We start from the raw sequence: 16,208 nt of genomic DNA, 5'->3' as shown, positions 1-16,208 counted from the left end.
GAGTGCAGAAGTATATTCCATCTACTATAGTGGAAGGCACTGAAAAGTCACCTGGCAAAAGATGTCCAGGTATAATTCTGTAAAAGGGAAGGAGTAAAGAATTGGAAACATTAATACAATCTACCAAAGAATGGAACAAACCAAAAAGTCTACTTAAAAAAAAATTGCAAATCATAACTGTAAAATGTGAAGAAATGCAATGCCATGAGAGACAGCCAACAAAATCAACTTTGGAAAGGAACTGACTCTAAGTGAAATTTCTTTTAATAGAAAAATGTGATAAAGATATCAAAATAAATCTGGGAAATAAAGGACTAATATCCATGAGTAACTAAATAGGACCAGTAAAACAAAAATAGGCAGGTCTGAAGTACAAACTGTTAGATATAAAGTAATCTGAAATCTTAGAAATGAATAATGTGGCAATTTCAAATTACAATATAAATTAATAAGCATTACTTCTGTCGTGCTACTTTCAGTATGTGTGGTCTGCTTTCCCCGGATTGCTATATTCTTCTCTGTAAGTCTCATTGTACTGAATACTGTGTGCCTCTAGTGTGGTAGCTCTGCCCCAGGAGGATCTTCCTGGTTCATTTTCCTCCATGGCCCTTTCAAAAGTGAATGTTGAGAGAGAATCAACTATAGTGGAAGGCACTGATGGACTTAATGGTTTAACTTAATTGATTAGCTAAGGGGAAGGAAACTGATTGAAATAAAAATAGTTAAGAGTTGTGGAATATTTGATTAGCCACATTTCAGTGAAGAAAACAAAAATCCCTCTTAGTTTCTTTGAAAGAAAGAGCTGGGAATATTAGAAGTTAGAGAACTGCCTTTTTGAACTACTGGCTTCAGAATCACACCATCTAAGTCATGGAGTTCAGGAATCTGCTGCTGCTACAATCGCTTTCCTACCACAGATTTTTATTCCCATAAAGTTGATGACTAGATAAATGAAAGTAGAAAAAGACCACCACAGACAATCACCTATGTCTGATCTTATTTTGCTGGAAATAGAAGGAGCAGTGGGAAGTTGGCCCATACCTTAATTCTGACCTCCAAATATCACATAACTGCTTGTTACACTGTAGATCAAATTTTCTCCTAGACTCCTAGCTTCAATGGAGTCTGAGTAATACAGTCTTTCGTTTTCTGAAATCTTTTTTAAAAAAATTACAAGGGAGATTTAGGAGAGGCAATTCATTTTAACATAAATTTAGAATCACTTTCTTAAAATCTCTATTAGAGTTATAAATTGATATGTGGAGAATTACTATCTTAACACTATTGAGGCTTCCAACCCATGAAAATGATATATTAATAACATTTACTTGTCTGTAATTTCTCTCAGCAAAATTTTATACTTTTTTTAAAAAATAGAATTCTTCCCTTTTTAAAAAATTTTACTTTAAGTTCTGGGATACATCTGCAGAACGTGCAGGTTTGTTACATAGGTATACATGTGCCTATGGTGGTTTGCTGCACCCATCAACCCATCCTCTAGGTTTTAAGCCCTGCATATGTTAGGTATTTGTCCGTATGCTCTCCTTCCCCTTGCCCCCCACTCCCTGACAGGCCCTGGTGTGTGGTGTTCCCTTCCCTGTGTTCATGTGTTCTCATTGTTCAACTCCCACTTATGAGAACATGCAGTGTTTGGTTTTATGTCCCTGTGTTAGTTTGCTGAGAATGTTGGCTTCCAGCTTCATCCATGTCCTGCAAAGGACGTGATCTCATTCTTTTTTATGACAAATGGGATCTAATTAAACTAAAGAACTTCTGCATAGGAAAAGAAGTATCTTCCATGTTTTGTAAAATTTATCTCTAACATGTTTTTGGGTGCTGTTGGAAATGGAGTTGTTTTCTAAATTCATTTTGTAATTGTTCATTGCTAATAGACAAAATTATATTTTTTGTACATTAACATTGTATTCTGAGCCCAATAAATCCACTTATTAGTTCTAGTAGACTCTTTGAGCTTTCTATGTATTAATACATGATCATGTCATCTACCAATAAAAACAACTTTACTTCTACAATTCCAATTATATTGACTGTTATTTATTTTTCTTGCCTTACTGCGCCAGCAAAAACTTCCAGTATAACGTTGAATAGAAGTGGCAGAATAGAATATCCCTGCCTTGTTCCTTATCTTTGAGCTTTGAGGCTTTCATTATTGAGTACAGTGAAAGATGTAGGTTTTTGAAGATGCCTTTACTTAGATTAAGAGAAATTTTTCTTTTATTCTTCGTTTGCCGATAGATTTTTTAAAATCACTAATTAGTGTTGAACTTTATAAAAAGCTTTTCCTTCATTTATTGAAATGATTATATGGTTTTTCTTCTTTATTCTAATATGGTGAATTATATTGATTAATACTCTCTCATATTTTGATTCAGATTATGATATTTGGCAACAATACCACAGAAATGACAGAGTTCTTTTCAATAAATTGTCAAACCAACCTTTCACTCCCCAGATAAACCTCATTCCATCATGATGTATAATATTCTTTTACATGTACTAATTTTCCGTGTTAAAATTTTAAGTATATTTTTGTCTATATTCATAAGGGATATTTGTCTGTAGTTTTCTTACATCTTTGGCCTCATGAAATGAATTTGGAAGTATTCTCTATTTTCTCAGAATTTGTGTATAATTGGTTTTATTTCTTCCTCAAATGCTAGAGTTTACAAGTGAAGCCATTTAGGCATGAACTTTTCTTTTTGGAAAGATTTTTAATTAAAAATGCAATTTTTTGAATTAATAGGGCAATTCAAGTTTTGTATTGCATATTGGGTTAGTCTTGGTAATGTGTGTCTTTCAATGAATTGTTCATTTCATTCAGTTTATTGAATTTATTGGCATAAAGTTGCTTGCCATATTCTCATATTTTTCTTTCAATGATTATACTCTGCAGTGAGTGACATATTCTGTTGCATTATTAAAAGTTCATGGGTGGCAATTTCTGTCTTATCTCTTTAATATTTATCAATCTAAATGGAAGTTTACCAATTTTATTTTTTTGAAGACCCAGCTTTAGATTTCACTGATTTTCACTATTATTTTTGTTTTCTATTTTAATTTTTACACTTACCTTTATTATTTCATTTCTTAATTTTTAAAATTAATTTTTATTTCCCTTCTTCTACTTGATTTTCATTACCTTTCCACTCTGGAAGAGGTATTTTGTAGGATGATGGTCGAGTTGTCTTTTTTCTGATACTTCCTCATATTTTGATTCAGATTATGATTTTTGGCAACAATACCACAGAAATGACAGAGTTCTTTTCAGTGAATCCTATTAGGAGGAACCAGGTGTTATTTGTCCCATTATCAGTGATGTTAATTTTGATCACTTGTCTAAAATAGTGTATGTCAGGTTTTTCTTCTGCCAAGTTATTATTTGCAATTAAGTATTTTGTGGAGAAAAAAATTGAAGACTATTAATTATTTCTCATCAGACTTTTACTGATTTAGCATTCATTGATTCTTGCCTGAAATAATTATTACTGTGATGGTTGCCAAATGCTGACTTTCTAATTGCATCATTTTTTCTACATGTAGGTAATTGGAATCTTGCTATAAAGAAGATGACTTTCTTGTCTTTATTTATTCAATTATACTAGTATGGACTCAAATTCTTATTTTATTCTGTGTGCTATGATCCATTGTCATCATTATTTATTTATTTGCTGTAATTGTTTCAGATTTGGTCAGTGGGAGCTTGTTCACATTGGCTTCTGAATCCATTTGACATGTCACTATAATTTTTTCAGCACTTATTTCAGAACGCTTAATTTGTGATACCCACAAGATGTTCCAGGTTCATCTTTTACTTTCCCTATCCTAGCCTGCAGATCAGCCATTTCTCCCAGGAGCCGTATTTTTTTTTTTAACTGGAGAAAGATATTTAGAAATCTGGATCTGAATATCCGAATACAAAAATTAGCCAGGTGGAGTGGTGCGTGCCTGTAATCTCAGCTACTCCAAAGGCTGAGGCAGGAGAATTGCTTGAACTTAGGAGGCAGAGGTTGCAGTGAGCCAAGATCACACCACCACACTCCTGCCTGGGTGACAGAGTAAGACTGTCTCAAAAAAATAGAAATCTGGATCTGGAGTCTCACTGTTTGTAAGCTTTTTCAAGAAGACAGATTATATATGTTTTATATATTATAAATATATGCAATAAATTATATATAACATAACATATATAACAAATACATATAGCATATCTAATATACATAACTTATAATGTACTTATAAGTATATAACATATATTACATATATTTACATAATGTATAACATAGATTATAAAAATGTCTTTTTATAATATATATATTACATTAATATATAACATTATATATAACATATATACTATATATTAATACAGTGAAATATTTTTATATAATGTATATATATGTATATACACCCACACAGTCACAACATGCACACACATTTATATATATACACACATATATACGCACACATGCAAATACATATGTATATACACACACAGATGTCGTGATAGCTAATTTTATGTATCAGCTTGAATGGGCTAAGTGACAGGCCCATGGCTGGTAGAATATTATTTCTGGGTGTGAAGGTATTTCCAGAAGAGATGAGCACTTAAGTCAGTGGACTGAGTAAAGAAGACCAGCCCTCACAGTGTGGGTGAGCATCGTTCTGTCCATTGAGGGCTCATCTGAATAGAACAGAAAAGTGGAGGAAGGATGGATTCTTACTTTCTCTTCTTGAGCTGGAACATTCATCTTCTACTGCCCTCAGACATCAGAGCTCCTGGTTCTCAATCCTTTGAACTTCAGGACTTGCATCTGCACACCAGCAGCCCCTGGTCCTTGGGCCTTAAGCCCTAGATTGGGAGTTACATCATTGACTCCCCCGGTTCTCAAGACTTCAATCTCAGAATTACACCACCTGCTTTCCTGGGATTCCAGCTTGAAGATGGCGTATTATGGGATTTCTAGGTCTCCATAATTGCATGAGCCAATTCCCGTAAATCTCTTCATATATCTATATATCTCTTATTGGTTCTGTTTCTCTGGAGAACCTAATACAGATATGCACACTCATGTGTGTGTGTATACATGTTTCTCTGTGTATCAATTATGTTCAAAATCATGAGTTTATACTGATAACTCAAATTACAAATACCACAGTCTCCATGCTAGTGTTCCCTTATTTGCAATTCCCTTCAACAGTGAGAAACCTGACTATTTGCAATATATTTGCTTATCTACCCCATCTAAGAATGCACATAGTGTTGAAATTGCTAACCCATACTACTATGAAGAACAAACCCACTAGACAAAATCCAACATTTGTTCATATTCTTGTCTTTAGCCCTTTGTTTGTATAATCAAAATACTGTGTTCCGAGGTTAATTCAATTCTACCTCACAGCTCCCTCTTAACTGTGGTCAAGTTATTCACTTGAAATACAGTAAGGGGCAGGGTGTGGTGGCTCACGCCTGTAAACCCAACACTTTGGGAGGCCGAACACTTGAGGTCAGGACACTTGAGGTGGAACACCTGAGGTCAGGAATTCGAGACCAGCCTGGCCAACATGGCAAAACCCCGTCTCTACTAAAAATACTAAAATTAGCTGGGCATGGTGGTACACACCTGTAATCCCAGCTACTTGGGAGGCTGAGGCAGGAGAATCACTTGAGCCCGGGAGGTGAGGGCTGCAGTGAACCGAGATGGGGGTTGCACCACTGCACTCCAGCCTGGATGACAGAGTGAGACTCCATCTCAAAAAAAAAAAAAAATATATATATATATATATGTGTGTAAATATATAAAAAATATATAAATATATATTAAAATATATGTATACATCAATATATATTATATATATAAAATAAGTTTCATTTGTTGTGTTTGTATTGTGTTGAATTTTTTTCTGTTTTCATTGCTTATATTTACTTGGCTTTTTAATATGTGAGATAAGGATTCTAAAATTTGTGAGACAAAATGAAAATTAGAAGGAATTCCCATCTTCCCCATTGTTTCCACCCATGCCTTGTATGTAACTATCTCATTGGTTCTAGTTTATCCATCCTATGTTTCTTTTTGTACAAACAAGGACATGCATTTTTTTATTTCTTCTTTTTCACATGAGAAGTAGCATACCAAAGTCTTTTGTATTTACTTTTTTCACTTAATAATATTCTAGAAATACTTCATAATAGTTCAGAGATATTCCTTGTTCTTTTTCACAGCTGCATAGTATTCCATTGTTTGGATATAACATAGTTTATTCAGCAAGTCATTTAGATGGTTTCCAATCTTTTGCAATGACAAACAATGTTCTGGTGAATAATCTTGTACCTGTGTATTTTCATATTTTTGGAGGTATAGCCTCAGAGTTCATTTTTAGACATGAGATTGGTGGATCAAAGGGTAAATGTGTATGCATTTGTTTTAGATATTGAAAAATCCCCATATAAAATGGCCGTATCAGTTTGCATTCCCACCAATAATATATAAAAGCATCTGATTTTCCACAGCTACACCAATAGGAAGTGTGGTCATACAAAAACCACACTCTCAACATAACTAGAAGACAAAGCACCACCTTCAAACTGCCCATAAGAAAACAAACAAAACAAAAATGACCTAGGAGTTCTTCACACTGCTCCTAGAAGCCTCTGTGGTGAGCAAGGGTAGTCTGTGGGAAGACTTCATGAAAGAAAAAAGCTGAGCTAGCAGAGTCCTCAAATTGCTCCAAGACCACTGCCAGAAAGTAAGAGTCTGACGTAAAAATGAAAATGCTGAAAAGGTGTCCTTGTAGACCAGAGCACTAACTACAAGCACACCTTCAGGAAAGGGGCATAAACATAATGTGATCTGAGTTGACAGCTTTTGAAAGACGTAGTTTCTAAAAGAGGAAAAGGGCAAAAAGGAAGGGGAGCCATCCTTTGGTGATAGAATGGTAGAAAAAAAATGAAATAAAATAAGAAGTTGTGGAGTGTTTTGATACAAAACAAAAATTAGAAAGAATGCAGCTCTCTCTCCTCTCCACAGCTTCCATTATAGGTCAGCCTCTGAGGTCACAGCAAGTTGGAGTGTGCTACAGAGTGGTTCTGGATGAACAAACAGAAAACATCTATCACAGTAGGAGACTTATAAATAGGAAGAAAGTGGAGAGTTGATTAACATACTGGGGTAACTAAACTAGAACGCTGAATAGATTATAATAAGAAAATATGCCTCAATTAGTGATTTAAGAAGGTTCCATGGAGATGAGTGACTCAGGTACAGTGAAAGAGGTCATTAGAAATCAAAAGGTCAATAAAACCAGAGGCACGGATGTTATAAGGAGTCATCTTTGTCAATGTGAAATAATTATGGATAATACCAGATTGTAGGATGGTTGGGAGACAGTGAGCCAGGTTCCAAATCCCTCAACAGACAGGGGTGACCAGAAAGTAAAGGGATTGCAATAACAAGGAGTGGAAGAGGATCAAACAGTAGGTTTGAATGTGCAGACAAATCTCTAGTAGGCAAAAATATCTCATTGCACTTTTGTTCCACATAGTACCAGGCATAGAGGTGAAGTTGGTGCACTATTTTATTCATCATTGCTATTTGCAGACCAATCCTCTTTCCTTTCCACAAAACCCTTTCCTTTGAGTTGCATATCATCAGAATATAGCACCTGCTGTCTTGTTGTTTGCAATCATCTTCAGATGTACAAGCCACTCCTCATTTCTTGAAGATTTTAGCCCCTGACTCAGTATGACTTTCTAACATGAATCCTCATGCTTTTTGGTGATTTCAGTATCAATTAAGATGTTCCATGGCCTCCTCTGCACCAATACTTTTGTCCACCATTTTATTTCAACTTCTCACAACCACAGTTCTGTCTAAACTCTTGCATCACCAAAATCTAGAAGGCTTCAGTGTTAGTTTAAATAATGTCGACCACAATAACGTAACACACCAATCCCCAAAATGTTAGAAGTCAAACATGACAGAAGTTTATTTCTTCTTCACGTGAAATCTAAAGTGGGTGTTGCTGATCAGCAGACAGCTCTACTCAAAGCAATGACTCAAGCTCCTTCCTTTCTGTGGTTCTGTCATCTTTAGCATGTGACTTACTAGGTTACTAGAGTCACTTTCATCAACTCAGTGTAAGAGGCAAGGAGGATCGCATATGGAATGTTTTAGGGCCAGACCTAGAAATGCTCCACATCTGTGATCATGTTGCTTTGGCCAGAACTCAGTCCTTCTACACTTAACTGCAAGGGTGCCAGGAAATGTGTCTAACTTTGTGCCCAAAATGAAGGGGAAGTGTATTTGTAGACAGCTTTGTCCTCTGGTTGCCAATTCTGTTTTACCCTCAATTGAGGCATTCTTATTTCTCACTACTACATATTACCATTCTAGTTCACCCTAAATAGTACCCCAAGTCTAACAATGACACTACCCCATTAAGGCCTACAAAATATTGATCCTGTTACTCTTTGTTTCTTACCACCCATATGTCTTCACTTCCCTTCTCACACAGCTTAAATTCTATGGTCCATCATTTTAATCACTCCCTTGTGCACATGCTCAACTCATGTCATCAAATTCACCTGGGAACACCCAATCATGATTAAATCCAAGCAACTGGTTTTTTCTGAGACCGTCTCTAGAAAGCTAAATATGACTGCAGAAAAACTCAGAACGAAGCTTGATGATTGCTCTCTAAATTCATGAGCACTCACCTCAACTGGGTCTTTAGCATTGCCTGTTAATTGACTAAATGTCTCTAGTCCTTTCCTTCTCTGCCTGTCTTCAAACATAACACCTCCTCATGTGTCATCATCTTCATGATGACCTTGATGTATATGTCCCTGAGAAAACAGAAGAAATGTGAAATCAATTTCCAAAAGCTGCCACCATGGGCATCTCCAACCCACCTGCAAATAGTTCCTTCCTGGTATCTACAGAAGCCCTGCATGCTTCCACCGAAGGCAATCTCTCCACCTGTGCACCAAAAAGAGCTAAAACTTACTGAGCACTTCCTACATGACTGGCACCATTTTAAGCTCTATGTGTATTAACTTTATTCTCATTGCAAATCCTATGAGGCTGGTACTGATTTTAGGCCCACTTTACACATAGATAACTAAGGTACACTGACAAGGAACATCCCTTGAGTCCTGCAGCTGATAAATGCCAGGGCTCCGATTTGTCTCCAGAATCCATGCTTTTCACCAAGGAGAATTATAGGGAAAACATTTGACATTTTAGTAAATCACCCTACAGAGTGAATGGACAGCTACTCTTTTTAAAGAGTTGTGTGTGGGAGTACAGATGGAAGACATAACAGTGAGGAACAAGGAAAACACCTCCACCACCTCTTAACAATGAGTCATATGCATGAAAATAAACCAGCCGCCACTGGAATAGGCTGCAAAGGAAGCAGTACCTTCAGGGCATGGGCTGTTTTTAGTTTCAGGAAGGAGGAAGAAAACACTCAGGACGGGTGGGAGGAAAATGAGGCATTTGCACATTGGACATTAACCAAAGCAAACAGGGTTAGGGTGTGACAAGACAAAAACTATTCATGTTCAAGCGTTCCCAGAAAAGTGACAGTGATATTGGGCTAAATATTATAAAACTCAAATTTCTACGGTGAGCAGGTATAACTTGCTGTAACAAATACATCAGTCTCAAGAGGAAAAGCAATACAACCTTTGCAAAGTAAAATCTCATAGGAGACGTTATCCTGAGCAAAAATAAAACCGCTCAACCTCATAACTACAGGATACACAGTAAACAGAAATCCTACAAGAAAATAGCTTTACCCTTAGCCAGCCTATTGTTTATATTTTCTTCAAGGTAAATGACTGTTAAATAGCATTTCCGCTTTTACCCTTATCCAAAGATAGTAAGTTCTTGCTATTATAAACCTATTTTATGCTCATTGATTCTAATTTGATTGAGCAGAATAAAGTCTAGAGCTTATAATTTTCACATCTACACAGAACACATGACATAGTCTAGCCCTTGCTCTAAGCCTTTCCTACTCCAACCATCCTGCCATTATAATCTCATCTATTACTGCTTTCTCAATCAGCTTCCTGCCTTGAATGTCTCCCTCCCTGCCACTCAGTTACTTAACAAACAGCTTAAGCACCCATCATATTTGGGGCTCTAACACTTATAACTTTATCTTCTTTCTCTCAATAAATATATATTTTGGTCTTCCTGTAGCAAACTATAAGCAACTTGAGGGCAGACACTTGTATTTATCTTGGTAAGCTCACATTTAGCATATGGCAACTTGCACATAGTAGGCACTCAGCTTTTTTTCTGAATAAAAAAAGCACTCAGCTTTTTTTCTGAGCCAGTGTTACTGCTATCCCTGGAAGCACTGGGTTATTACAGAATAGGCAGAGCAGGCCCTCATATTTAACAAATGAATGAATGGATAGGTGGATATGTGCCTACTCTTAGAACTTCTAGGAAAGTTCAAAGAATTTCCTAATATTAGAAACTATTAGGAAATTATTGATAGTACTGCTAGTTGTGATAACTGTGGTTAAGGAGGAAAAAAAAGTTTTATTTTGAGAAATACACATTAAAGTCTTCACAGTGAAATTCCATGAACGTAGGAAATTTAAAGTACTTCAACAACAAAACAGATGAAGCAAAATGACAAAATAAACATTGCCACAATAAATCTAGTTATATTCTATATAACTAGTACATCTTAGTCTAGTCTAATACCTATAATGTAATTGGCAAGATGACAAGAATATGGTAAAAACCTAGAAATTAATCAGATTGTCTTCAGGTAAATCAGGAACAAGTAATATAGGTACTCTAACAGGAAAGGATATGACATGCTTGAGAAAGTACAATATAATTTTAAAGTAACTGAAAATTATTCGCACTAGGACAACCAAGAGACAGCATTCTGAACTGCTTGTAGGAGGCAGGTAGGGAATTTCTTATTCAGAAATAAAGTAGTCATGTTTAAGAATAAATTTCAAATACTACATGAGACCAAAAAATGGGATCACTCATTTATTTCTATTTAGGGAAAATAAATTTTTCTTCACATATCTTCAGCTTTTCTTGTTTTACATGTAAAATCAGTATGTTCAGTCATAAATAAATATAAATAAATATTACAAAAGAATAAGATTTACAAATTTGACTATGGACATCTCACTTCAGAAATAACATATAATCTTTTCTTATGTGAATACAGTAGTATCTCTGGATACTTTTAAAGACATTAAGTCAAAGAAGACATCTTTCACAGGCTTTTTCCAAACTGTATTTGTGCAACAAAGGAAGACTCAGTCTTTCATTCTATATTCCTCCCTTGTCACCATCAACACCCCTGGCTCACTAGCATGTTTTACCTTTAAAATATTTTGCCAACCTGAAGGAAAAATGAAAATGTCTTACAGTCAAACATTACTTTATAATGTGGTTCATCTCTCTTTAGCAATTTTGCTTAAAAGAGACTGTTGGGTTTTCATTTGCTTTTGATATCCAAATGTTTTTCATTTTTTATTTCCTTCATAAGTAGAAATAACATTACAGATCTTGTGGGAAAAAAAATCACTTTTCCTCTCTTTTCCTCGTGTTCCCATTCTAAATATGAACAAATCTCTATGCTTTCTTACACTTTTAGGAAAGGAATCACTCTCAATTCTGCAAGTTGTTCTATTTTCAAGAGGTAGAGGTGTGCTGAGAATGTGATTCTGGGACTGCCTTTTTTCTCCTTTGTTGACATTCCTAACACACCCTAAAGACAATGAAAGCATCCTAAATGAAAAGCACAATTGCATTTATTGTATCCAATATGCAGATAAGTCTAAGAGACTAGAAACAGTCTGTATAGTTGTGTGTATTTTCTTCTTAACTCTTCTTTGGCTAAGTCAGCCAGCCCATGGTTACTAGCGTCCCAAGCAAACCTGTCAACGTGAAACACGTGTACCCTGAAAATTCAAAAAAAAAAAAAAAAAAGTTAAAATCAAAATGATTTTATTTACTAGTGATAAACATTAATTTTTGGTTACTATGTGATAAATCGCCAAAAAGAATCAGTTAATTTGGGGTGCAAAACAAAAAAAATAATGGTAATAGAATATGGACAAGATTCTACAGGTAGGGTTTATCAGCTACAGCAACAACTAAAATATGACATGGAGTTTTTAGTTCTCGAGATGAAGAGTGGCTAAGCTAGAATGAATTAGGGTACCCTCAGATTAAAAGTCAATGAATTCCTAAGTGTGGGAGATGTTAAAAAAAAAATAAAAATAAAAACCCCTGAATACTACTACATGTGGAAGAGAAGATTAAGAGATGAAGACACTCAGTTTTACAGACACATTTACACAAAGTTATTTTTGTGTGATAATTTTGTATAAAGATATGAGATGTCTTTTAAGATCTATAAACATGACCTATAAAAGGATATCTTAGCACATATTATAATTTTTCTTAAACATTGAAAACTCTAAAAGCCACCAAGCAAAAGGAGAAATACAAGGTAAGTCAACCATCTCATGATGCAAATTATCATAATGAAGGCATTCTCTTTAAGTCCTAATATATCATCCCTTTCCCCCCAAATATTTGTGGCATTATACATCTAATCATTACAATAAACTGACTTCAAAACATAGGATGAGATAATAAGCATACTGCTACCAAGTCCAGAACTGACAACGTGTCACAGTAATGATTCGATGCGCTAGTCATTCATTCAACAAAGGAAAAAACAACTCTAACGCCAGTATTGACTTAAGCCTCTATTATCCTTTAAAAGTCATGAGGAACCCCCTAGCCAAGGGTATTAATGGATATTTTACAAGATACAGAAATGTGATGTTATTAAACCATATATACCTTTTATAATTTACCAGAAAGTCTTATTTCTGAGGGACCATCAGTCACACTTAAATGGTCAAACACAACATTGAGTACTTTGTTGCTCTCATGTGCATTGTAAGAGCTGAATAGTAGAGAAGAAAAAAACTATTGAATTGAATTATATAACTGTCATTTCCATCAAAAAACAAAGTCAGGCATCTGCTTACACTTCCATCCCTAAACTAAAATTTATCATATAGACCTAACTCTTCTAAAAGAAATAAGTCAACCCTCTGATAGGCAAACATGAAGAATCATTAAATGAAACCACATTATCACTTGCACATTAACTATATCCTGTCTTGATTAAGATCAAATATTTAATTAAATCAGTATGAAATCAGGAGGCTAGCCAAACATATGTAAAGCTAACTCTTACCCTCAACAGCTTATGCTTCCAAAATAAGGCAAGTGGAATATTTTTTATGTGCACATAAAAAAGACAAATTTTTCTTAGGAGTTTGCAAGAGTTTCCCTCTAATTCAGAAAATAAGCAATTAAGTTCACTGCAAAACCCCAAAATACAATTCAAAACAAATACACTAGTCTCCTTATCTGTGGTTTCAGTTACCCACAGTCAACTGCAATCTGAAAATAGGTGAGTACAATACAATAAGATATTCTGAGAGAGACAGAGAGAGAGAGACCCCATTCACATAACTTTTGCTACAATAAGTTGTTCTAATTGATTATTAGTTAGTGTTAATCTCTTACTGTGCCTCATTTATAAATTAAACTTTATCTCACAGGTATGTACATATGGGAAAAAAACACAGCACATATAGAGTTAGGCACTATCTGTGGTTTCAGGCATTCACTGGGGGGTCTTGAAACACCCTGCCCCCAACCAAGGATAAGCAGAAGTTACTATATTCCTTCCTTCTAAGTTCCTTAATAGGACATACAAGTATCACAGCCAATCACCTTACCAAAGTATGTAAAGAAACTGATGAAAGCCAAGAGACAGCACCTGGTAAACCTACCACATCCTGCTGTCCTGCCCCACCCAGTCTCCACTCCCACCGATCCAGAGAGCCTCAAAGCAGTAGCTTTGGTAAACTGATAATACTCTATACATTGATACTTGATAACTTGATAAATTGATAACAGTATTTCAAAAGGAGAGTTGGAACAAATACAAGAAAGTACATAAGATTGGTGGTTTAATTTTTTTTCAGAGTAGCTTTGCTGATGCTTCCATACCAATTCACTTTAGATGACTTAGAACTGAGTTTTTGTTAGGTTCTAAATCACATTCCTAAAACATTTCTGATATATCTGGAGAAAAAGTTATGTCTTACTATATTTGCTATCATGACAGCTAGAATATTTTGTTGATATTAAACAAATGCCTGTAAAAATTATTAATCACTCCCCTGGACCTAATGGTCAAATATTTTTCCAAAAGACTGACTCATTTAGTGAGTCAAAGAATATTTACATACTTTAACTTATAATAGGCTTAAGTAATATTGTTAATTTAAGTAGAAAAATTATAGAGGGTAAAAAGGAGATAGGTCACATCATCCAAAGAATTAAAACAGACAATTTAATAACAGCATTAAATTATAGTTTTCTTATTAATGCGAAAAATGGACAGGCATTAGGGCAGCTTAGAAATAACTCATTTGTATAAATTCCACTAGTTTTCTGAACAGTTAAAACTACAAAACAGAAGAAGGTCAATTTAAATCATCCTTTGCTACAGGACACATCAGAGCCAATGGTGACATTTATACTTAACATTATGTATATTCAATGCAGATTAGATATTTTAAATAATACTGATGTGTGTGTGTGTGTTGTCGTTGTTTTAATATCTGAGTGCTTACTATGTGCCAAGCAATGTTCTAAGCACTTGACAGGTGGCAACTCATTTGATCCTTACTATAATCACATGAGGTAGGTACTATATTTCCCCCATTTTACAAATAAGTAAACTGAGGTATAGAGAGGTTAAATTGCTCACAGTCAAATAATTCCCAGATGGCAGATCCAGGATTCAAACTGAGCCGTCAGGCTCCAGAGTCTGCTCTCTTAACCACTGCGCTGTTTTGTGCTGGACTGGCATCTATTAATATAACTGAGAAAAAGCCCTAATCACAGGCAATTTCACAGTATGTTAGAGGTTGATTTTTCCTAGACTTCTTTGCTTCTGTGCAACACTTAGATATTACCATAAATTATACTGAGTGGAAAAAAAAAATCAGTGGATCGATAGATCACAAAATGAGACTTCAAGTCACTTTGCTTTGAAATGTGCCTTTGAATATATTGAGGAAAAACAGACATGAAGTCTGTTAATCCAGGATAGTAATTACAGACAAAAATGAATACGGAGACATGCCAAAATTTAAATAAAGCTAAGAGAGTCATCTACTGATACAGTACCAAATTTTACTGGAAATAAACTAGGAATAAATTTTTAAAAATCATCAGAATTTCTGCTCACCCTGATTTTCCATATTCCAATGACTAGAATTAGGGTACCAGTTAATATAGTACCAGCAAGAAATCCTTGAAGGGGAAAAGATATGGTAACACAGTTAATAGAAACATGAGCAAGTAAAATTACATTATAGTTTCACAATGACAAACATACTGGTTATGAAGTGAGTTAAAAAACAGGAGATATTAATTGCATTTTATATATGGCTTCCTTATGTCATAAGGTTTTGACAAATGCGTGTTTTATTTGTCCTGTTTTCTTTGAAAGAAAAAGGAAGAAATGTATTTAGAGTATCACAATGCTCAAATAAAATTTTTTGACAGGTTTGAGAGGCTTCTAAAGTGTTTCAACCCAATCATGCTCGATTTTAAATGTTTTGATCGTTGAGCATTCAAATATGGTGACAGAATTATGTTATTTTAGAGCTGGAAAGTATCTTAGAGCTCACTTTCATTTTTTAGACGAGTAAACTGAGTCTCAGAAAGAAGGAACATTAACATATGTGGTTAACGGGAAGGACATTTACCTAGTTTATAGTAGATATAACAGATATGTAGACATTTTTCCATCACAGGAAATATGCTTGTACTATTATCATCTGAGATTGGAGGGCAAACTATATTTACTTTGCCTACAGAATATGCTTTTTAGTGTTCAGCCTATTGTAGATTAAACTTCATTTCAAAAATTTATATTCACTTTTAAGATTCAAAGCACTATTTTGAGCTGAACAGCAGCAAATAATTGGTCAAATAAGTTGGTCAATATCAAATCATTTTCATAGCTTACACAATCTTTCTTCTCAAATGTACCCATTTGCCCTTTTCTCTCACCATCCTTGTTCTCCCTTTCCT

At 34.9% G+C, this 16,208-nt stretch overlaps 1 protein-coding gene and 1 long non-coding RNA gene across 23 annotated transcripts in view; one reads left to right on the top strand and one right to left on the bottom strand.

Annotated features, from left to right (window-relative positions):
• The window catches only part of LOC144341558 (uncharacterized), a 45,315-nt gene that overhangs the window by 24,070 nt on the left and 5,037 nt on the right, over positions 1-16,208 (top strand). The window lies entirely within an intron of this gene.
• Positions 7,977-16,208, bottom strand: part of CD55 (CD55 molecule) — a 40,233-nt gene continuing 32,001 nt past the window's right edge. For 19 of the 22 annotated variants that reach the window (XR_013418527.1, XR_013418528.1, XR_013418532.1 and 16 more), the window contains one exon: positions 11,030-11,968. Coding sequence is in view for 5 of the 22 variants with exons in the window: in XM_078005162.1 (XP_077861288.1) it covers positions 11,845-11,968 (124 nt within the window). In the remaining 17 variants the exon portion in view is untranslated. Of the gene's footprint in view, positions 8,600-8,731; positions 8,861-11,029; positions 11,969-16,208 lie in introns of those variants that run through there. The other 3 variants (XR_013418516.1, XR_013418518.1, XR_013418522.1) reach the window with 1 other exon arrangement.

Source organism: Macaca mulatta, chromosome 1 (assembly GCF_049350105.2).
Source record: "Macaca mulatta isolate MMU2019108-1 chromosome 1, T2T-MMU8v2.0, whole genome shotgun sequence".
NCBI classification, from domain to species: Eukaryota; Metazoa; Chordata; class Mammalia; order Primates; family Cercopithecidae; genus Macaca; species Macaca mulatta.
The sequence above is the reverse complement of the archived record's forward strand: the minus strand, read 5'-3'. Positions and strand labels throughout refer to the sequence as shown.